The sequence below is a fragment of the Gymnoscopelus braueri genome (genome assembly GCF_963280865.1).
Source record: "Gymnoscopelus braueri genome assembly, chromosome: 1".
In the NCBI taxonomy this organism is placed as follows: domain Eukaryota; kingdom Metazoa; phylum Chordata; class Actinopteri; order Myctophiformes; family Myctophidae; genus Gymnoscopelus; species Gymnoscopelus braueri.
In genome coordinates, this window is record NC_137603.1 from 18,647,749 (window position 1) to 18,670,965 (window position 23,217).

A 23,217-nucleotide genomic window follows, 5' to 3' on the forward strand; every position below is an offset into this window, starting at 1 on the left:
AGGCACATTATCGCCCATTGATGGCCATTCTGAGAACATAAACGAGGGCGAGAAAAGTGCTTCAAGCATGAGACGAATACGCGTCGGTGTGGCTCTTGACTCTACTGATTTTACCTGTACCTAGCCTGGATCAATAAAGGGAACAATAAATGTTTATCTTATCTTTGAAACCCCTTATTGGAGGAATATGTTTTTTCTGTGCCAGTGCCTCTCTTTCTCTCTCTCTCTTTAGATGTTGATACGGTTGTTTGACCAGGCAAGTAAACAGCAGTCGGTCATGTTGGCGGATTAACGGTAGTATCGGGGCAGCTGTTGCACACTCGGGGGAGGTTAGCATGGTGTCTTTTTATGAGCTTATCGTAGACCACATGACAACCACGGCAGCATGCGCTCGCGCACACACACTCATACAGTACACGCGCAAACACAGTCTCGTCCCCACTGCGGAAGCTCTGCAGGCAGACGCTGCTCGTGATTAATTTATCTCCCACTATGCTCAGTGGACACACACCCCTGCTGCCTCACGCTCCCAGGGACATGTATGTCTGCCTATGTGTTTGTCTATGATCTGTCATGTCTCTCTCGTCTGTGTCTGTCAGTATGTGTCTGTCTAAACTGTGTACCTGCATCTGAACCCTCTCTTCGTCTGTCCCCGGCCAAAGGCCATGCAGGCGACTAATTTGGGCTCATCTGGCAAGAACAAAATAACAGTACCTCCGTAAGCCACAATTACAGCCAGAGATAAGATGGGATAGGAATGAATCCCTAGCAAATTACTCCCTAAGCCCCATTTCACCAGTCAGCAGTGCCTGAGATACGGAGCACATTATCAGCGGTGGAAATCACAGCAAATGTGACCCAAATCACAAGAACGTACACACGGCAGGCCATTTCCTCAACCTGTGGGCCGACAGACTCCAGATGGAGGGCAGAGGGATGCAGATGCAGGACAGCAAATAACTCAGCATGCAACCAAAACCTAGTATACGGTATGGCTGGACCATGAACGAAACAATGGAGGACACATACTGTATTGCAAGTGGCGACACTCGAAACTTAACTTTAGCATAGTTTGCTCCTGTAACTGCATCAGTCAGTGATGTTCAGATTTTCATCGTATCCCTGAGGTTTGGTCTTGCCAGTTAATCCAAGGGTCGGGGATATATGTACTAATTTGACCATGGCCGGCTTGGCCGCTGTAGCACCAGTCCCAGCATCAAATGAGAATGAGAAAAGGTGAGTTATTAGCAGTGTTGCCAGTTTGGAATAACAATTTCCAGCCCAACCACAATCTAGAAACTGCACAATATACAGTATATATTGCCATAAAAGCAATCAACACATTTGTATGAATAAAAACCTCTGTCTCTCGCATGCATGTACGCACGCGCGCAGGCATATTGACAGACTCAGAAGATGTGTCTTACATTGGTAGATGAGCTGTCATGTATCAAAAGGCAGATACATGAACGGAACGACACTTAAATGCAACTTAATTCATAATCATGGTAGACAAGGAACCATGCGCAGGGTGTTACACTAGCAACATCAACTCGGGACTCCTGAATCACTGCCCTCCACACTCTCCTGTCTAGCATCAGGGTCTTGAATTGCTCCCCCCCCAACTTGCCAAATAAATACAACGATCAGCTGTACATGCACATACATGTGCTTTGCCACATAGCCTACATATTGGTTTTATATTTTTCTGGTGTATACAGTCACTGCCAGTGTCTGGCATGAAAACTGGATCAGATGCAACATGCAACCGTATGAAAAATACAAAGAGTTTTTTTAACAGTATAGTCTTAATACATGTAGTAGTTGGAAATTAATTACCAATAGTAAGATTGGGTAAACAATACCATTGGCTGAACTTTGCTTTATAGACATTGTCTCAATAAATAGCCATGGATGAAAGATGTATATTAAGTGTCTATCAACGTAATCGTCATAAATGTATACTGTGATTAACAAATGATTGGGTATGTTATTAAGATAGGTTGCATGCTGCACCTGATCCATTGAGTAGTATTTCACACACAGGTCAAGGAGCTTGTTCCAGAGTGGCTAAAACTACACCACAACACTGCTGACAGTCCAAGACGGCAAACCAAATGCATTAGGATAGACTACATCCCATAGCCTGGATGTTAGAATTCATTGTTAGGCCTACCAGCTAACATCAGCAGTCAGTCAGTCAGTCAGTTACACACACACATTTTAGTTTGAAGGAATGGTCCCACTGTTTAGGTCCAGCCAAAAAGAAAAAACGAAGCCATCTTTAGTGTCAAAGCCATGGCACGTCCTTTAGACTCTAACAGAGAAAAGAAGGGAAGCTAGCCATAAAACAAGCCAGCATGAAAGACGGAGAGAATCAGTGAGAGAGAGAGAGAGAGTCGGAGAGAAAGAGATGGGGGGGAGAGAGAGAGAGCCTGATGGTACAGACACAAACGCACAGAGAAAGAGACAGACAGAGACAGTCAGAGAGAGATGGGGGAAGACGGCTAAAATAAATCTGCCAGGGTGTCAGCGGAGAGCGACTGAAGATCAGGGACTTCATAAAGTATCTCCCCGGAGCCTGTTAGCCTGGGGACACATCAGAGAGTCAATCCCCAGGCCTGGGAGCCCTGGTGCTCCGGGGCTAAATGATAGCAGGCTGAACAAACAGAAATAGCCTCCGTTAGGTTTGATGTGTCCGCCTCACAGCGGGCCCTAATCTTATTACCCACGGCAGAGAAATAAACAGCGGGCCACTCTTGATGGGAAAGGAAAAATAAATAAATAAGAATCTGCCGGATGTAAACTGCAGAAAGATGCAGCCTCCTATACTGTTTGAGAAAAGGGTGGGGTAGAAAGGAAATGTGCTAGATTGTATGCATAATGTTTAATTTAGAATTAGTTTGGCATTTTTGCTTAAAATGGCATTGTGTGTATTGCTGATTGCCATGTGCTGCTACAATATGTACCAGTTGGTGCCCGAAGCAGGATCCGGGAGCAAATGGAAGTGGGTGAAGTGAAAGAGAGCATTTGTCTTTCCAACTACAATAGACAGTGAATGTATGCATTTCTAACAGTATTTTTCTAACAGTATTTTTATTTTTCTAACTCCATCATACAGTATCTAGTAGCAACAGAAATTAGGTGCAAGCAATGATATTCTATTGTTTGTCCATGTCCTAATAGTGTCCATACTGTATGTGGTGGTCCTTCACACAAGACAATTTGAGAGGCCCTTTTATACACGGATGGCTGACAATGAAGTTAACCATTTTCTATTCACCCTTTCTGTTAGTGAATGAGGAGAGAGTGAGCAATGAAGCAGTATTGTATCCAAGGGGCCACCGAGAAGTCACAGAATGAGAGCTGGAACTCAGGAACCACTGTGGGTACGGTGACTCATGGGGCCGCATGACAGCACCACGGCTTTGCATAGCAATAACGGTCGCGCAGTTCCAAAAATAAATTGAAACCCTGCATAAATAACATACTCAGCCAGGGGTAAGTGCTCCAGATTAACTTTTTGATTCATTGATATTTCCAATAAGTCAAGGCAATGCAGACAGGGGCTAAAGCATGATGCTCGCAGAGGGGAACTGGCAAAAGGAGTTACTCGAGAGGTCATAAAGGCACACAGGCTTCACGCTAAGCAGGAGACCGTTTGGTGTCCATCAGGGAAAAAAATGGGCCATTTTAGCTTAAAACACATGCGCTACGGGGAACATTGGCACTATAAAGAGATGTTGTTCTACATTAGTCTCGTGCTGAGAATCAACACCACTGTAGGGGCCTCCTGTGTATCCAGGAGACATATGGGAGTCGGGGCGCCTGCTGCATTGCTGCATTGCACTGACAAGCAGGGGAATTATGTTGTTTGCTTAGCGGGTGATGCAACCTCTTTTCGACAACAGCAGGTTAACATGACAAAACAGTGGCACTTGCTTTATTTGCCAATTTTTCTTTCTCGTTTCTGCACACTGTGCTTTTACAAGACATTTTCAAGGGCCAGCGTAAACAAGCTGTCAACAATATAAAAAACAGCAACGGTGCTAACAATGTACACACACACACACGTGTGTGTGTGTGTGTGTGTGTGTGTGTGTGTGTGTGTGTCCTGTGGAGCCAGGAGAGGTTACTGTAGTTCCTTAAGAGCCCAGGGAATCTGTGAACGCCACTGAGAAGATAACAAGTTGATTAGGATAATAAGCCTGTGATAAGCCTATTATTAGCACAAACATGAGAACAAAAAAATACATTGACGCAGAGCTGAAATGAGCAACAGCACATGGTGAGGTTCACTGGTGAGCAGAAAGAAAGTCAGAAGGGCAGCACAAGGTGTTTGAATGTCTTCATTTCTTCATCACATAATAAGCCTTTATTTGCCCTGACTCAAGCCTGTGAACCGTGGATGAAACTCAGCCACCAAACACGGTTGCTGTGGATGGTGTGGTACAATTCACAGGTGAGGACGCACTGGAGTTTATCCAAGTGAAAAGGTACCAAAACACAGAGTGGAAAAACAGCGACCTTCACAGAGTCACTGCGTACCAACAAGGGCAACACCTGCCAGCAGTGTCTGCCATGCATGTTCTCAGCCAACTCCCTCCCCCATACCGTCGGGGAATCTCATCACGACTCCCATTTCATTTGCCGGGGCAGTTCGTTGTTGTTGACGATAGCGATGTTAATCTCTTCATTCAATTAAACTGTTGATCAAATACACATCTATTCTATGAATAAATAAGGTTATGTGTACGTGATGAACAAATTATCACCCTGCATTCATCGTGGCCCTCTTCCAATGATGGGTACAGCTGCACCACACACAGCCCTCCATTGGATAACCTAATCTAAACTCATGTAGACTTTATTGGGAATCTGTCTGAGAGGGAAACAATGCGCAAGAGGACAATACTGGTGAAATTCAATTTCTAGGCCAGCTAATACTGCATGCCGGTCTGAAGGTGGAGGACCGCTCAGCCCTAAAGCAAGCGCCTCGGGGAGTAGCTCTGGGTATATATACAAGTTCTCCTATTACCCACTGGGTTCTCACCGCATGAATATGAAGCAGAGAGGTACTGAGAATGGAAATAGACAATCTACCGGTAGCTATAAGGAAGACCACGATGTAAAAAAAAGCAGGTTTGATGCCCCCTTCCTGTCTTATCGGTACATAACAGTCATTTGAGGGCACCGCTGACTGGTGTTGCCAGATTCTGTGAGAGAAACAAGCAACCAGGTCTAGGAAAACCAGCCCAAAAGAAGCGACTACGGGCCACATGAGCACTTTAACATATACATCGGCGATTTGAAAATAGCAGATCTACATGCGACGCGTTGTGAGCTTGTAGATCGGCTATTTTCAAATAAAATCATAATAAGCAGATCTGGCAACCCTGCGCGCTGACGTCTTGTCTATCTTGATGATTCGCACGTCCTGGGCTGCTGGCCAGGGCTTAGCCAGCAGGCCGGCAGTAAGCCCCGTCAGAAGCCTTTGAATTGCTGAGTGTTGACATGACCAATCAATAGGCAGCTACTGCCTTCTTCCCCAGGTCCCTGCCAGGATTAAGGAAGTGTCTCACAACCTACAGAGAGGGAGGAGGAGGAGCCAGTTTCTCATCAGCTAGCAAAGCAGACGCTGGAAGGGAAAAAAGGCTTCCAGCTGAGCTTATCTCATGCAACACACCTACAGGGATGTCAAAACATATTCACTAACCTGCCTTTAATGGAGTAAATAGACATACAGGCCTTCCGTGGGCAGGTTGGTGGGGGAACGATCACATAGACATACACTGACTGAGGACTGTGCGTGTGCGTGTGCGTGTGTGTGTGTGTGTGTGTGTGTCATTCAAAAAGTGTAAGACTTCTGCATATCTAAGCACTTTTCCACCAGTGCTAGGGCAGATTAATATTAACAAATTCTCCACTTAAATCTTCTGTAGAGACAGCAAAAACAGGCCGTTGCCACGAACGTTGCATCATACACACAATATATTACAACAAAACTATAAGCCTTAAGCTAATCCCCAGGCCTATCGTATCTTAAACATTATCCAATGAATACAGTGTGTTATCTTGCAATTTGTTTACGTCAATCTAAAGATGAAATCAAAAGTCTGATTCCTATACGCCTCCCTTGTTTGTGCTGAGCATGCAAACGCTGTCATAAATAGAAGACAACTGAACCACACAAATGCAAAGTGGGAATAGCCCGTAATCCATGTCAAAACTGACATGCTTTACTCTCATGTCTCATCCAAATTATAGAGAAATTGGAAGCAAACACCCGCCCCAGAGGCATTCTTTGTTTTCATAAGCAATTACTCCGGCAAAAATAATAGTTGTATTACTCATTATATTAGCTGTGCCTGGAAGGGATGTACATGTGCTAGACTTGTTCTTGTAAAACAGGCAATTTTGAACAGAGTGGGAGAAGTAGACGTTGAGAGAGAAAGATGTGGAAAGGGTCCAGCGACACAAAAATGGAGAAAGAGAGAGAGAGAGAGAGAGAGAGAGAGAGAGAGAGAGAGAGAGAGAGAGAGAGAGAGAGCAAAAGACAGCGAAAGTTCATTCCATTGTTTCAAATAAATTCAAATCTTAATTTTATTTATTTTACTTCACTACTGTTGAGTGTCTAGGTCTGTGCCTTGCAGTGAGCCACATGTCCCAAGCAGGGAAAACAAATCCACACTGTTGATCAATTGACTTGAACCAGAAGAGAAAATAGAAGTAGACAGAATAAATCTGCGCAAACAAAACAGTCGTATCCCTCCATCTCTGTTGGGCTGTGTGAAATGTATCACTTGCTGTGCATTCTCATACTGTAGCACTATGGCGACCTGCCGCTAGTCAGAGCTGGATCGCTCAACGGGCCTGTCCGGCCCAGGCACAGGGGCCCAAAGGTCAGGGGCCCTCTAGAAAATGGGGCCGACTGATAGCCTATACCACTGTTCCAGAACCTGACCCTGAATGTCAGAGACAGAACCAAAAAGGCCCCGCATATCGAAGCATATTTTATAATCAGTCAAAGTAGCTGGGGCTCAATCCAATAGAGTACAGATGTCCTGACGTCACTCGTTCATCCCCTGGTTCGTAAAGTAATTTATCTTAATCTAGAACTCAATCTGCCACTTTCAACAAGTAAATAACCTCGTCTTCAGTGTTCTGCGTGAATGCGCTAAAAGGGTGTATTCATTGAATGTGCTCATGTTTTTGGTGAACAGTGAACTGAACCTCTCCCTGTTCAACCAATGAACATGAGCATTTGTAACTCCCGCAAGACTGTTTTAAGTTGAATAAAGACACTAGCCAGATTGCATCTCAAAATCTGTATATTCATTCATTTTTCCCCATTATGTTATTTCACTAAATTGTGTGCTCTGCAGAACTGAAATCATATTATATCAGATGTTTCAGCTAGCGGCTGTAATGAAACCAATGGTGGAAACTATACCAACTCGCTTGGAAGCATATGAATCTATTTTATGTTTTTGAACTACTGCATAATTTGGTTCAGGCTAAATAAAATTTCCATTGCCTCAACAGTATAACTTCACTGTTTAAATGGCAATTTTCTTGGCTTTTAAAAGTAATCTCTGTCTGTGATTCTAGTATAGTATACAGTTATTCGTTTAGTTTGGGAAGTGTGGGCAGTGGGTGGATGGGTTAAGAGGAGATTCTAATGGAAAACAATAGCTCGAAGCAGCATATTTTAAAAGTCAACTAGTCCGTTTTTTGTGACCGTGAACTGAGTTCACAGTTCAAAACTGTAAACTGAATGTGAACAACATTGTAATCTGTGTGAATGGAACTCTGAGCTAGCTTTTATTTTGTCAAGTGTGAACTTGCACAACACTGCTCCTCTTTAACCATTACTCTCTGATACAATTACACGGGAACGTGGTCACATTTGATGATGGCTCCCTCCCACCCACAGCTAGCCTGACACTCAGCCTGAATTTTCATTTCGTTTCACTCCATTATTCAGTCTGAAAGCCCTCTCAATGCAGCGGAGTTCTGAGATGGGGGCGTGGCCAAAGTGGGACTCCACTATGAGCCAACGCGATTGGTTCATACTGGATTGTCCCGATCCCGATTCGTCGGTCAGATTTTCAACCGAGCAACACCCGCCTTCGAAAGCGTCACCAGACCCTGAATGCTAGGCAAAGGATTCAGGGGGTGGAGCCAGGCTAACCCACAGCCAGCACAGCAGCAATTTTTGTGTTCATGCTGAAATGTATTTTCTGAAGAGAACATCTACTATGCATATCAGCAACCCACGACCTCAGTGTGTATAATTCTACAACTAAGTATAAATCAGGCTTAAGCCAATTCATTTGCAGAGTTGCAAACAAAGTCATGTCCCATCCTCCCATATACTCATATTGGATGTTACGCTAATGTGTTTAGCATCAAGGTTTGAGCTGCCTGTAGGGACCAACCCCAAATTGCCAGAGCAACACGTAGCCACGGTTCACCAATTCTATCCATCTCATTAATGTGTCAATGATACGGAGTGGAAAATCTTTACCATGTAAGACCAAACAGAGGCAAACAAGACAATTGTGAAATGCTGTGGCGTGTTCGGTGGACTGAGGACGCCAACAATGAAATCCTGAGCCCAATCCATAGCTTAATCAAACAAGGCCATTGGCTAACTCACAACTCACCCCTTTCATGTAAGTCGCCATGATAACATCTAGCAAACTCAAGTCTGCTGATGTCTACAGAACCTCAGAACCAAACCATATACTCATACCTAGCCTTAAAAGAATAATCCTGCTTTATTGTAATGCTCATACAAAATAATCATGAGTCACTGAATATTCAAGTCTCGCTCCGTGCCTGGGGGCCTAAAAAAGGTTCTTTCCTCCTAAAAGCGACAAAAGAAGCTTTCACACATTGCTAGTTGCATGGTTTTCAAAACAGATGGAGCAGTCAGTATTATGAGTCAAACCAATGAGTGCCAGTTCAGCCTGAGTTGGAAGGAACTCGCTCCCTACCTTCACAGTAAGTGGAATCCCCGTGGATGGAGGCGTAGCCACCCTTGCATTCACACTCTGCTTTGGTATTCCGGTTTTTGCACGCAGAGTTTTCCCCACAAATGAGTCCCTCTGCACAGAAGTCATAGCCTGAAACAGAAGGACAAAACAATGGGTCTCCGCACTGGGTTTACTACAGCCTTAAATGTGGCTGATTCAAGCCACTGAAGAGTAATATACACACATAAACAGAGACGTACACAAGCAAAGAAAACAAACAGTGGACTCCCCGTGCCACTGCACTGGAAGAAAGCAGTATAGGAAAGTTTATGGTTGCAGTAAATGTGAAGAGTGTAAAAGCCTTAAACTCCCAGACAATGTGTGCTTGCACGCGTGAAACAGAAATGCCAATAGATAACAGTGGACACAATCCATCACACAGACAACAGACAGGGAGACAGACAAACAGACAGACAGCATAAGTAAAATACAAATATATTCAACCTATATATAAATATAGGGTGCATTGAAATATGGGCAGCTAAAGTGAGATGCACACAAAGTTTGAAAAGAGAGAGAGAGAGAGAGAGAGAGAGAGAGAGAGAGAGAGAGAGAGAGAGAGAGAGAGAGGCATCAAGTGAGAGACAAACGGAAAGACACATCACGAGAGCAAAAGGAAATGAGACAAACTGAAAGAGAAAGAAAGTTAGAGACCGAGTTAGACAATGAAAGGCAGACGGACAGCAAGGGACGTTAGATACAGTGACAGTGAAAGACAGACCAGCCCCTCCTGCTGTCTGTACTGTGTCTGAGAAGATCATCCCGCCCATCATGTGCTGTAAAGACTGCCATACATAAAAGCCCTGAGAGGCAAGAGGCTCAGGGAGCCATTACTGAGAAACAGAAAGAGCTGCATCTGCAGTATTCTCTCCGCCTCCCTCACCCCCTCTCTCTGTGTCTCTCACATACCTTCTCTCCTCAGCCCCCAAACCCAGGAATGGTGTGTGCAAAACTGTGCAAGTGTGCATATATAGATGGAAAGACTGGTTAGGCTAGGGAGGGCATGTAAACCAGGTATATGCTATGGAAGGGATGAGAACAACCTGGGGTGAAACAGGTTCAGTAGGACTACCATTTACTGCATCCAATAAAGATTCTACGTCTTGTTTTTCATACCGAGACTGTGTACGCACGCACAGGCACGTATGTGTACATGCACAATCGTGCAGACCCATACACATACTGTAACCACATGCACACCCAGATAAAAGCAAAACTACAAAGGAAAAGACAAATTCCTTTGTACAAGAGCTGCCGTTTTGCTAAAAAGAGAGGGTGGTTCAGATTCTGCACAGATGTCCATGTCAAACACGTAATGACCAATTTAACCAAAGTCTGTGACACACTGAGGACTTTAATGGCAGGGTGAGAGAGGAGCAATTCGGAGCAGAAGCAAAGTGGCGAGTTGCCGAGTTGAGACGGGGCACCAAGACTGATAATGAGCAGCACCTAGTTTTAGCATAAACGTGGGTGTGAGAGAGATATCAAGACGATGGGAGGGAGGGAGGCGCGAGAGATGGCTGTGATCTTCATGTCTTCGTTCTCTCTCTGCTCTCTCCTCTCGCCTGCCTCACGCCCCAACTTCTTCTCTCCTCTCATTTAGTGTTCCTCCCCTCTCAGCTCTACTTCCCGTCTCTTCTGGGTACAATCCCTCCACGTCTATCCTGCCCTCATCCGCATTTCCTCCACTCTTCTGTTCGCGGTCTCTCCCCTTATTTATAATTTCTTTCCTGTCCTCCGTGTCTGCAAATCCTCCTGTCTCTTCTCACCTGCCTCTTCCCTCGTTTAATTTTCTCTCCTCTCTTCCCCAATCTCCCACCCCTCTCCTTTCCAGATGGCCGTCACAAACCTGCTCAGCTTATTTTACTTAAAACGTGAGCACAATTTTCTCCTCTCCGATCCTTCCCCAGGTTGCCTCCATTATGGCTCCATAGTTGACAGCTTCCTACGGTTTGTTTATTCAATCTCTTTACTAAATTACCTGTGGCTATTTACCTTCTGCCTTGCTGCCAAAATGGTGGAGTTGAGGCAAATTGGCATAGTGGGGGCTCCAAACCAGACAGACCAATCTGCTCTGATATGTATTGCCGCCAAGAGCAGATGAAGCGTTCATACTGGATTGCGAGGAGACAAATGGAGTCATTTTGAGAACCACAGCCCGAAGCCGCATCAGACAGCTAGGGGACTTTGCACAGTCTACCCCCACACCTCATCGGAATGTGGGATCGGCACGTCGGACTGATGAGCCGGTGGGGGAAATGGTAAACGGCCTCACGCAATAGAAACAAAAATACCGGGGCAGACTACAGGAGCATAAATACGAGGCGAGGACCCACCTTTGCAGACATTGCAGCATCTGTTGTCAGGCAGGATCTGCTCGCCGAGGGTACAGTTGAGTTCCGGACAAGTCTCCGTGACTCTCACCATCAAGCCATTCTGAAAACGGGAGATGCGTCATCAGCTCAAAGCCCATGATAATGAAGATGCAACAGAGTTGGCAAAATAAAGCATGATCTTGAAATGAGTGATTCTTTAAGCCATTCAATCCGGGAATGCATATTTATCATTTAGATTTGAGCTATAACCATTATTTTATATTTTTTCTACAAGCTCACCGAGTGCAGCGCCACGCGCTTGTAGATCTGCTATTTTTGAAAAATCTTGAACATCTGTGCAAATCTTTGAATACATATATTTTTTTGAAAGAAACATTTTAAGTCAAATCTTTGCTTCTGGGGGGTCCCTGGAACAACATATTTTGATGTGGATCGGTGGCCAAAAACATATAATTTTGGGGGTTCTTGACAAGAAAAGGTTTGAGCACCACCGATATAGCAACAATAGTTTTTCAGAAGAATGAAGACATTTGTTGAGACATTTGACAAATGTTACAACTGTTCGCTTTAAAAATATATATATTCAAAGATTTGCAAAAAACTTCCACGATAAAATAAATAAATAGCAGATCTACAAGCTCATAGCTATGAGCTTGTATATCTCTGACCTTAGCTGACCTTATATTGGAAGAAGATCTATGCACCTGCTTGGTGTAATATATGGTTTTAATATATAATATAATATTTTTATATATAACTTTTACAACCTTTTTATTTTTATATGTACCTTGTTGTCCTTGTCACATCTGTAAAACCACTGTTGTAAATGTCTTTTTGTACATAGGGGCACCATTGAAAAAGAGACCCTGGTCTCAATGGATTTCCCTGAAAAAAGGTTTCAATCAATCAATCAATCTCTACAAGCTCAGAGCTATGAGCTTGTATATCTGCTATTTTTTGAATAGCCAAAGAAATCTAAAATTACACAAGATACTTTCCCGAATTGAATGGGTTAATCCAGACTTAAAGGAGAATACCACAAATTTTCAACATTGAACTTACACAAGATACTTTCCCGAATTGAATGGGTTAATCCAGACTTAAAGGAGAATACCACAAATTTTCAACATTGAACTTAGAGCTGTTGTGTGGAAATAAGAAAAAAGTCCCCCCCCCCCTTCTATGTTGCCTAGAACTGGAGAATTGATTGAGGTCATGTGATCAGTGACATACGCAGGGTGTACGATTTGATTTGATTTGATTTTATTAGACGTTATACAGGAGAAAAACACATCATGTTCATCGTAGAAACGTCAAGGATACAGACACAAAAAAGTCTTGCGACTTATTTTCATTGTGGTCCTTGGTCTGAGACAAACAACACTGCAACAAAATACATACAGGTAGACAGTACAGTAATAAATAAAACAATCACAAGCTACACTACCTACAGCATAAATACATATAATCGCATTACTAACATAATGTACTTTTGGCTCCGCCCCCTCAGCCAAAGCTTTATGTGACACAGTCACTGATATCTACAGTATATCTAAGTATGTTCTCATCACATACCCAGCCTTGGGTGAGGGGAGTGGTAGAAGGAACACAGGGGTTATTTAACCCTTTGGCTGATTAACGATCACCCCAAGGGCTGATATGACGGGTCGTTCACAGAGATAATAGGCCTAAGAATTTTTTTGATCACAATTATGTTGCATAATTGTTATAATTGTTTCCGTTCATCTATGTAAAAATAGCTGAATGAAACAGAAATGTCATATTTCTATTATCATTTCCACATTGTTGTCCAAGCTCTATTTTGGGCATTTAGGGCAACATTTTTCTATTGTCTATTTTTACAATATACGATTATTCAGTGACCTACTATTACCTTGGCTATAGTACAATATTATTTTGATTATTTGCACCGGTCATTGCCAGTCATTTCTTTGCATATGTTAGTCCTAGTTATTTATATCTGCCTTGTGCAAATTCTGTTGACACAGCCTACAAGGACAACAGAAATGTCATTTGTATTTATATGTCCACATGTTGAAATGCCATTCATTGCCGTCGGTGAACAATTAGCGGTTGGAATAACATTCTCCCGTTAGCATGCCAACCCTCAGTTAGACAGCCTTGGGCAATGAAGAATGCAGGCAATAATCTATTGTACAGTATGCGTATCAAACTTTGATACGTTTTGCCATTTTGGGACAAATATTTGCCTTGGAAGGTTGAGTCTATAAAGTTTTTGTTCCAACCAAATGTTACACCAGCTGATTTCACTAATTAGTCTCCCTCTCTCTGTTTGAAGTTATGCTCATTAGTGGAATGTCGGGTTGGAATCCCATCATATATTTGGCCCTCCATGCCACACCATTGACACAGTAAAATTCTGAGTGTCGGTATTGCACAGAGATCGTAAAAAATGAACCCACAAGGGCCCAACTAACGTTCATTTTACAGTGCTACCCAGAGCTTTAGGCACCCAATATATAACGGATCTGGAATACAGCTGCCATGACAACGGACTGGGCCTCAGCCAAAAAGCTGTGGCTGTGGCGCTCACAGGCACAGAAAGGACACGAAGGTACAGATGCACTCAAAAAAAGGTACAAGAAACACACAGACACACACGTTTGTATTACTATTACTTGTGAGGACACGAACATTTTAGGACGGCAATTTTATGAATGCCACTTTTACAGTTTTTTTTACCATTTTTAATCCTAACCCTAAAGCTGAAAATAGCTATTGTAAGATGTTGCTATTTTCGGTGCACAACACAAGCGTGCAACTACACATAAATAAGGCATAACTCTCAATAACCCCTACATCTAACCTCTAAATGCCTTTTTATTTTATTTTTTTTACCATAAAACAATATTTTTTCTTGTGAGCACCAGGAAAATTGTCCTCACGATGTTAATTCTACTATACTTGTGGGGACATTTGGCCCTTACAAGTAAACACACACACACACGCACACGCACACGCACACGCACACACAGAGAAGAGAGAGTCGAGCAGGCCAAGGTAAAGCACAGTGTCATCTTCCCTTGAGCCCTCAAAATACATTGCTGATGTATGGCGTACACACCATGACCCTGTCATTAGCTGTAGTGCTCTGGTGCTCCCCTGTTTGCCTTCCAAGGTCTGAGGCATTGACACGGATCCCTGGGACGCCTCTCTCTCCTTCAAAACTCAACAAAGTCACCGTCCTGGTTCTACGCCGGCGGATTCATTGACTGCAATGTGTGCTATTTATACATAGAGTACATACTAATGGACTTCATTCACAAAACGATCATTTACGATCTTATTTTAACTCTCTCACTGCACAAGAACGACTTATGACGAGACGTCGTCATAACGCCCTGACTGCCAAGAACGACTTATGACGAATTCTTGAAAAAAAAAGGTGTTTATTTTTTGTTTTTTCACACAGAACCAGAGATAACGCGATCCAAAGATGTACTGCTCCATTCACTTACTGGTTAACTTATTACTTAAAAATCCTGTATCTCAGCTCCTGTGTATTTTTTTTTTTACTATGTATTTTTGGCCGAGACATGTTATTTTCAAAGGCGCATAAAAGCGAACGGGAGGTCGCGATGACATTTTTTTTTTCTTTTCTCGGAAGCACAGTGAAACCCTCTGTTATTAGCAACCATCAGGGGATCGATCATACTGGAGATAAATATTCTACTTCAAAAGGTAAGAAAATCGAAGAAAATCTTTACTGCCAGAAATAAGTCTGGCAGTAAACCACTCATGCGAGCGTACAACATAGTCTGATTCATCATTTCTCAGCTGAATTTGTTCGTTGGTGCACCCAAAAACTCACATCTTCTCTGAGACATGAGTATGCGTATGGTGTATAATTTCACACTCACAAGACTCCTATTTATAATTGATCACACAGGAATCACTTACCAAAAAACACCGGATCTACAAGCTGAAAAGCTGTTGCAATTCACAAATCATCCATAGCACCGTCGTACTATGAATGATACCTCGGCTGTTACACTCCAATCCATGGACTGTAACAGCCGAGGTAATCACCCCAGCTTATATCATCACACCAGAATCCATGCCAGAATTTTACCAGCATGTGCACCACAGATTCCACTCAACCACATTCAGTCTCAGCATTATGATTGCACGTTTCGAGATCCCGTTAGGACTCAGAAACAGAGTTTCATTTCTCGCATTGAACAACAATCTCAAAATCTCGTAGCTACATTGTCATTATTTGTCTATATGGAAGTACCATTCAAACAGGAATACTACATGGTCCTTGCGCCTAGCGGTCCTGCAGTGTCTATCATTTGCACGGCTTTGGTTTATTTATTTTATATTAGCTTATTACGCCCTCACATAAGGTGAGACTCATAATGAAGTTGAACTGAACTGATTATATTCCACTGTTAGGATAACCCCATTATACTTCAGCCAGCCAGACAGCATGGGTTATGGTTACCTGGCTAGACCAGCCTCTCTCAGCTCCGACTGTCATGGAGGGGAATTAAGTATTCTCATACCCCTTTGATAACGCTGCGGTAAACTGAGCTCCCGCAGCTGTTCTCATCTTAATTGGACGTCTCAAGTCTTGAATAGCACTTCATTGGTTGGTGCCGACCACCCGAGGAGAGACAGGCAGTGCAGTGGAAGGGGAACAAAACTGTTTCTTTTCATAGTCCAAGTACTATGTGCAAATTTAAAATAATTATAACTGTTGTCATATTTACTTTCATTTTCAAGTACTATGTACAATTTTGAGAGGCATTAGGACAGTATGAAACTCGATTCCAGTGGTGGAAAGTAACTAAGTACATTTACTTAGGTATTTGTACTTTACTCGAGTTTTTCCAATTTCCAATACTTTTACTTCTACTCCACTACATCTCAGAGGAAAATATTGTACTTTTACTCCACTACAATTATTTGAAAACTTTAGTTACTAGTTACTTTTCATATACAAATTATGATATTATGAAACATACATTAACCACTTTAGCCCTATTTTATACCTAGGCTATTTGAAAATAGCCGATCTACAAGCTCACAACGCGTTGCATCGTGACGCGTTGTGAGCTTGTAGTTCTGCTATTTTCAAACATTTTAGTACTTTTACTTTTGGTACTTTAAGTCAATTTTGAATTCCGAACTTTTACTTGTAACAGAGTATTTCTATATTGCAGTATTGATACTTTTACTTAAGTGAAATATCTGAGTACTTTTTACACCACTGAACTCGAATGGCTGTGATTCATCTCACTGGTCGATGTGGGCACTCCTCATAATCACTGAGCTATATCACATACTGAGCTAGCATTACAGACAGCGCTAGCATTACAGGCTGACCTACAGTAGCACCGCAAGACTGGAGGAAATATCAGAGTGAGCCAGTACTATAGACTATAGAGCCCTGCACCCGCACCATCCTGCAATAAACTGGATGCAGTGCAATTCATTTTTCGATGAATTGAGTACAAAGGACCCCAATGGAAACAAGCCCTAGTGCTTTCTTGGGTTTAAAATCCTCCTAACCGACCTTGTATTGAACTGTACTTCCCTGTGCTTGTCTTTGCAAACTGTTAATAAAGTATTCAATCAAGTAATCAAACATGAGGTATGCAACAGTGTGGGTGGAGGTTGTAGCACGGAGGAGTATAAGCATTGAGTCAACAATGAAGTTTCAAAAGAAAATCAAATCTTTCAAAGATTACAAAGCAAAAGCAAAGCAAGGCACGTCTGATATTCACACATTTATCTTTTGTCTAAATGCAAAGGAGAAAATAATTGCAAAGCATTGTTACCGACAGGTAGGCTATATCCATCTCTTTATTAATAACCTACTGTTAATCAATTTAGACCGGGAACGCAGCTGCGTGTCCTTTCAAGATTTCTTTGGGCTATTCAAAAATAGCAGATATACAAGCTCATAGCGCTAGCTTGTAGATCTACTATTTTTGAAAAATCTTGAAAATTTGAGCAAATCTTTGAATATATATATATTTTTTTAAAGCAAACATTTTTAACTAAAATCTTTGCTTCTAGGGGGATTTTACAAAGGTCTTCTAAAAACTTTTTTTTTTGAAAAAAAAATGTTGCTATAATCAGTGGTTCTCAAACTTTTTCATGTCAAGGACCCCCAAAATTATATGATTTTTTTTGGACCCACGGACCCCCATCTCAAAATATTTTGTTCCAGGGATCCCCAGAAGTTGTAACAGGGTTAAAAATGTGCGCTACAGAAAAAAAGATATTCAAAGATTTGCACACATTTTCACGATTTTTCCAAAAAATTGCAGATCTACAAGCTCATAGCGCGGCACCGAGTGCCGCACTATGAGCTTGTAGATCTGCTATTTTTTAATAGCCCAAAGAAATCTTAAAATGACACAGATGCGTTCTCAGTCTGAAAGGGTTAAGCAGCCCAGTTTACCATGTCGCTGTCCATGGTGCTGTAATGGTCTCTGTCTCTCTCTCTCTCATTCTGTGTTTCTGTTTGTAATGTTTTTGGGTCCAAATGGAATTACTAAGGGATTATGCAGGACTAGACGGTAATATTGGGGTATTATGCAGGACTAGACTGTGATATTGAGGTATTATGCAGGACTAGACTGCGATATTGAGGTATTATGCAGGACTAGACGGTAATATTGGGGGATTATACAGGACTAAACGAACGGCGGGTTAGAAGTCCAATGGGAGGGAGCGGGAATAAGAAAACTGTCCCATGATGCAGGGCTCTACAACAGCCCGAGGAAGCGCCACAGACTGTGTTAGCTTAGCTACATGTCACAGAGGTCACAAAACCACAGGTGTGTTCTGCATTTCATTTTACACAGCCCTCTCTTGGCTCACTGTCACCGCCTCGCTGTTTCTCTCTCCATATGTCTATGCATTTATTCATTGTCGCTCATACACCTCCCCTTCCACCTCTCCTGCTGTGAGGGTGAGAGGACAGAGAGGGATGGAAGGTCATGGTGCTAATCAACAGTCAGCAGGCAAAGCCTTCTGTTGTCACCTCAGCACTGGCACATATCACACACACACACACAGACTACAAGCACATGCGCCTGCACACGCACGCACACACACACACACACACACACACACACACACACACACACACACACACACACACACACGCAGGGATATCTGCACCTACAGTATATAGCATGCAGGTGGACACACAGATGCAACTACATGAACATGTACAGACTCTCTCATTCTCTCTCTCTCTCTCTCTCTCGGACCTAAGCCCACATTCCCAGGGGGGAGATCAAATGATCAGAGCAGTATTTCTTTAGTAAAGCCTTTCTGAGCACACAGCAGACTTCCCCCCTGATAAGAGAGTACAAAGGTCACGCAAACCACTACTGGTAAGACCCTGGAACACTATGTTATTGTCCTGCTATCCACTGTCCACTGCCGTTATGGGATAGTTTAGCACATGCGCGTGGCACACACGCGCGCACAGACACACACACACACGGATACGCACACGCACACCAACCACTGATATTAATTGCCAATTTACCATTCATCCAGGCGTGTAAGTGATGTCTGTAATTGCCTGAAACCCAGCTTACATACAACAATACAGTTATGTTTTTTTAAGGTCTCAAAAGGCTAATGAGGAGCACTGGGAATTCTCTGCCTAGCTATTTTGTAACCAATTATACGCATGACACGTGTATTTCCTCCTTTTAAAAACTATGTCCTTAAAAGATAAATGGCTTCTGAGTGAGGGGAGCTCACCTTTTTTTCTCTTTCCTGTGCCGTAGTGAAGACTTTAATTATAATCTACACAGAGATGATGCCACAATCTAAAACATCCCTTTGTTGCGATGTTAATAAATTATTCAAATGACCTGGCCATCTCTCCAGCAGAGGGAACAAACAAAGGGAGATTGAACAGATTGGGGAGGGACTGGGAACTAATAAGGCCTGCTGGCTAATTGAATAACACAGATTAGTCCACCGCACAAAGTCATTACACAGAGGGGACAGCACAGTGTTGTGTTGGACGTGGTGCTTGGGCTGCATCTAGATAAGGCTGTTTTGGGGGGACTTTACAATTACGGCGCATAGGATAGGACAGAGAGAAGAGAAGAGAAGAGAAGAGAAGAGAGTAACTTTGTTTTGTATTCTCTATGTGGACATTTGCTGTAATCTAACACCACAAGACACAAACACAATATCACAGAACGTCCATCACACGTTTCACTTGAGCAAAATGGTAAACAGTGTTGCCAGATTCTGTGAGAGAAACAAGAAACCAGGTCTAGGAAAACCAGCCCAAAAGTAGCGACTATGGGCCACATGAGCACTTTAACATATACATCAGCTATTTGAAAATAGCAGATCTACAAGCTCACAACGCGTCGCGATGCGACGCGTTGTGAGCTTGTAGATCGGCTATTTTCAAATAAAATCTCGCAGGCAAATTATAATAAGCAGATCTGGCAACCCTGATGGTAAATGGAAGTGGAAGCAGATGCTTTACCTTGCATTCCCTGCAGCTCTTGGATAAAAAGCGCTGGCCCTCGGACAAAGTCTGGCCCATGTAGGTGCATTTAGCTGTGGGAAAGAAATAACAATCACTTTAACGACACCTTGATAAGGATATGCCCTGGAAAATAGATTTAATTCCAAGGCACCGATGGTGATTTCAACAATAGAGTCGAAATGCCACAAAATGCGTTTGACACTGTGGGAAAAAAGCTTCAAGTTCTGTATGCTTAATTAAGTGCTGGAAAAAAAGTTGAGCTTAGTTAGCAAGCGTGGGAAGAAATGTGAACAACACATTAAGAATACAACAGAGAGGACCCTTATGCATAACCCTCTGGCGACGAGGCAGAAATAGAAAATGAAGCTATATGATGATGTGAATGAAGCCCTGCTTTTCTCATCTCCAGGGTGCAGGACTATAGCCGCGCTCCTCTGTGCCAGGGCTCTGATATTTCACAGGGGAGGATGCGGGGAGGGTAGGACAAATTATTCCAAAACCCCCCTCCCCTCCCCAAAAGTACCCCTCGGGGATTTGGTGATTTGGCAGTCTGGGTGAAACGAGACACTGTTCTTGGTGGAAACTGTGAATAGTTTTGAGACTCTTGTGACGGTTGCGTCACACTCGCGCCACCCAAGAATATCCAGAACTGGTCCACCCCTGTATCTCAACTTTAGACGGACACAAGAAGATGATGGTCTGTGGTCTGTGGGCCAACGTCTGGAAGGTATCCTTTTATAAAAATCTAAAAGTGACCTAATTTTAACCCATAAAGACCTGGAACGCATCTGTGTATTTTTTTTTATTTGAGCTAAAAAGCATTATTGTACACTTTGGCTATTCAAAAATAGCAGATCTACAAGCTTGTAGCACGGCACAGAGTGCCGCGCTATGAGCTTGTAGATCTGCTATTTTTGAATAATCATGAAAATGTGTTTAACTCAAATCTTTGCTTCTGGGGGGTCCCTGGAACAAAATATTTCGAGATGGGGTCGGCGGCCAAATACATATCATTTTGGGGGTCCTTGACATGAAAACGTTTGAGCACCACTGATATAGAAACATACGTTTTTCAGAAAACTGTTTGGATTTAGAAGACATTTGTAGAATCGGCCTCAGGTCTTAATGGGTTAAATATGTGGCCCACATGATTCCTGTTCACAGCAATTACAGTAAAAGCAGTGGGTGACCATGCTGCAAGGGGATGTAGAGTTGACTTTGGTTAGTTGAGAGGTGTGAAAACTATTTCTGCATGCTAACCAATTCACATACTTGTCTGTGAACGTTCGCCATACCAATAAATATATTTTTGATACATTTTGACAGCTCAAAATGCATTTTAGGATATTGTCCAAAATATATTTTTATCGGCAATGGTTATTTTTTTGAAAGATGTGAAATGTATATTTATTTTGGTGTCTGTTTGCTGTATGCTTTTGCAGTGAGACGAGGTGATGCCGAGTTCATTTTGCCCTGTCCAGGCACACTGAATGCTGTATGTGGGTATGTGATTGACGGCCACCTTGCAAATTCCCCATTCTCTCTGATCTGTCAAACAGCAAAGTTTGCAGGCCTCGTACTTACGTCTGCATTTTCTACAGCAGGTGCCATCGACGTGCACAGGTAGTGAGTCCTCCGAGCAGTTTGTTGGCGGACAGAAAATTCTACGGCACTCCACCACGCCATTCTGTTAAACAAACACATAAAAAAACATGATTTTTTACTAAAACAAATACATGGAGAGAATGAGTTCTGACGCATATAGTGAGGATACAATAAAATAAAATAAAAAAAACGCTGCTGCGTCTCTCACCTTACACCCACACATTTTCACTGAATATACTGTAACATAATGCTGTAGAGGTTATCAAAAAACATTCTGTATGTTCCATGCATACAGTACTCATGCAGAATATACAACTACAGTGGATGTAAACTAAAACTAAGGTACAGTATCTATCAGATATACCTGCTATTCCAAAGAAAAGAAAACCCACCATCTATCATGAACCATTATAAAACTGCATATTTTGATATTGTTATTTTGTATCATTGTTCATCATGTATATACACTGTTGTTGTCCAGAGTGTTGAATGTTTAATGGACCACAATGGAAACAAGCCTTTGGCTTTTTTGTGTCTCATCCATTTGCTGTTGTACTGCTGTGCTTTTAACACATCGGGTGCCAAACACAGTCTGAACCGTGTTTTCACAGAGTAGCGCTTTGGTGCTGAACACGGTCTGAACCGTGTTTTCACAGAGTAGCGCTTTGGTGCCGAACACGGTCTGAACCGTGTTTTCACAGAGTAGCGCTTTGGTGCCGAACACGGTCTGAACCGTGTTTTCACAGAGTAGCGCTTTGGTGCCGAACACGGTCTGAACCGTGTTTTCACAGAGTAGAGCTTTGGTGCCGAACACGGTCTGAACCGTGTTTTCACAGAGTAGCGCTTTGGTGCCGAACACGGTCTGAACCGTGTTTTCAGTCTTTTCGTTTTTTTCGTTTTTTTCCACACGGGAGGGTCTGGAGCAGCTCTGGAATCACCCGTGGTGATTCTGAGAAGGAAAGGACAGATGGATCACCGTGTCAAAAAACATGGCTCCCATCCGCTTCCGTCCTATCTCCTTCTCTAAAACCCCTATAACTCCAAAACTTTTTACGCTGGGGAAAACGACTCATTTTGTATGCACGATCGCTCCGCCATTGTTACTCGCGTGAGAGATGTTATCGTTCCAGGCGTTAGCCAGGACCATCGGGCAAAATGGAGGCATGCTTTGTTTCACATGGAATGCACGTCGTGGAGTCTACAGTTTAAACAGCGCTGCGCAGCTCAACGGTGAGATTTCGGCACCGAACGTAATCTGTTATTATAAAATGCTGGCACCCAATGTGTTAAAAATGTGTCAATAAAATATTAAATCAATCAATCAATCTTGTAATAGCACACAGCGAACTACTGAGCGTTAATTCAATTCCTGACAAGGAATCCACGGTTAAATTCACTTCATTGCTCTCTCTCTCCGTGTTCCCTGTCTCTCAACATTGTATCTGTCAAACAAAGGCTCAGACAAAGCCCAAAACTCAAAAAACGTAAACAAAGATTTAAAAAAAAACTGCACAAATAACACAAAAATAAACAATGTAATTCTGAAATACACACCTAACTGCACTGCTAAGCAAATAGCACCTCGTTGCTCCGGTACTATTTGCATGTATTCAAATCAACCCCTTTCTATGCAAATGAGCTTCATTGCAAAAAAAAAAACATCCATTGGGCAAATACCAGCACTAATAGTCACACAGAGAGCGTC

The 23,217-nt window shown here is 42.7% G+C and overlaps 1 protein-coding gene across 1 annotated transcript in view; it reads right to left on the reverse strand.

Moving 5' to 3' along the window:
• Positions 1-23,217, reverse strand: part of LOC308082649 (protein kinase C-binding protein NELL1-like) — a 302,553-nt gene that overhangs the window by 157,477 nt on the left and 121,859 nt on the right. The window contains exons 9-12 of the mRNA XM_080424542.1: positions 21,492-21,594; positions 19,905-19,978; positions 11,378-11,477; positions 9,003-9,131 (exon numbers count right to left, since the gene is read on the reverse strand). Coding sequence (XP_080280668.1) covers positions 9,003-9,131; positions 11,378-11,477; positions 19,905-19,978; positions 21,492-21,594 — 406 coding nt within the window. The remainder of the gene's footprint in view (positions 1-9,002; positions 9,132-11,377; positions 11,478-19,904; positions 19,979-21,491; positions 21,595-23,217) is intronic.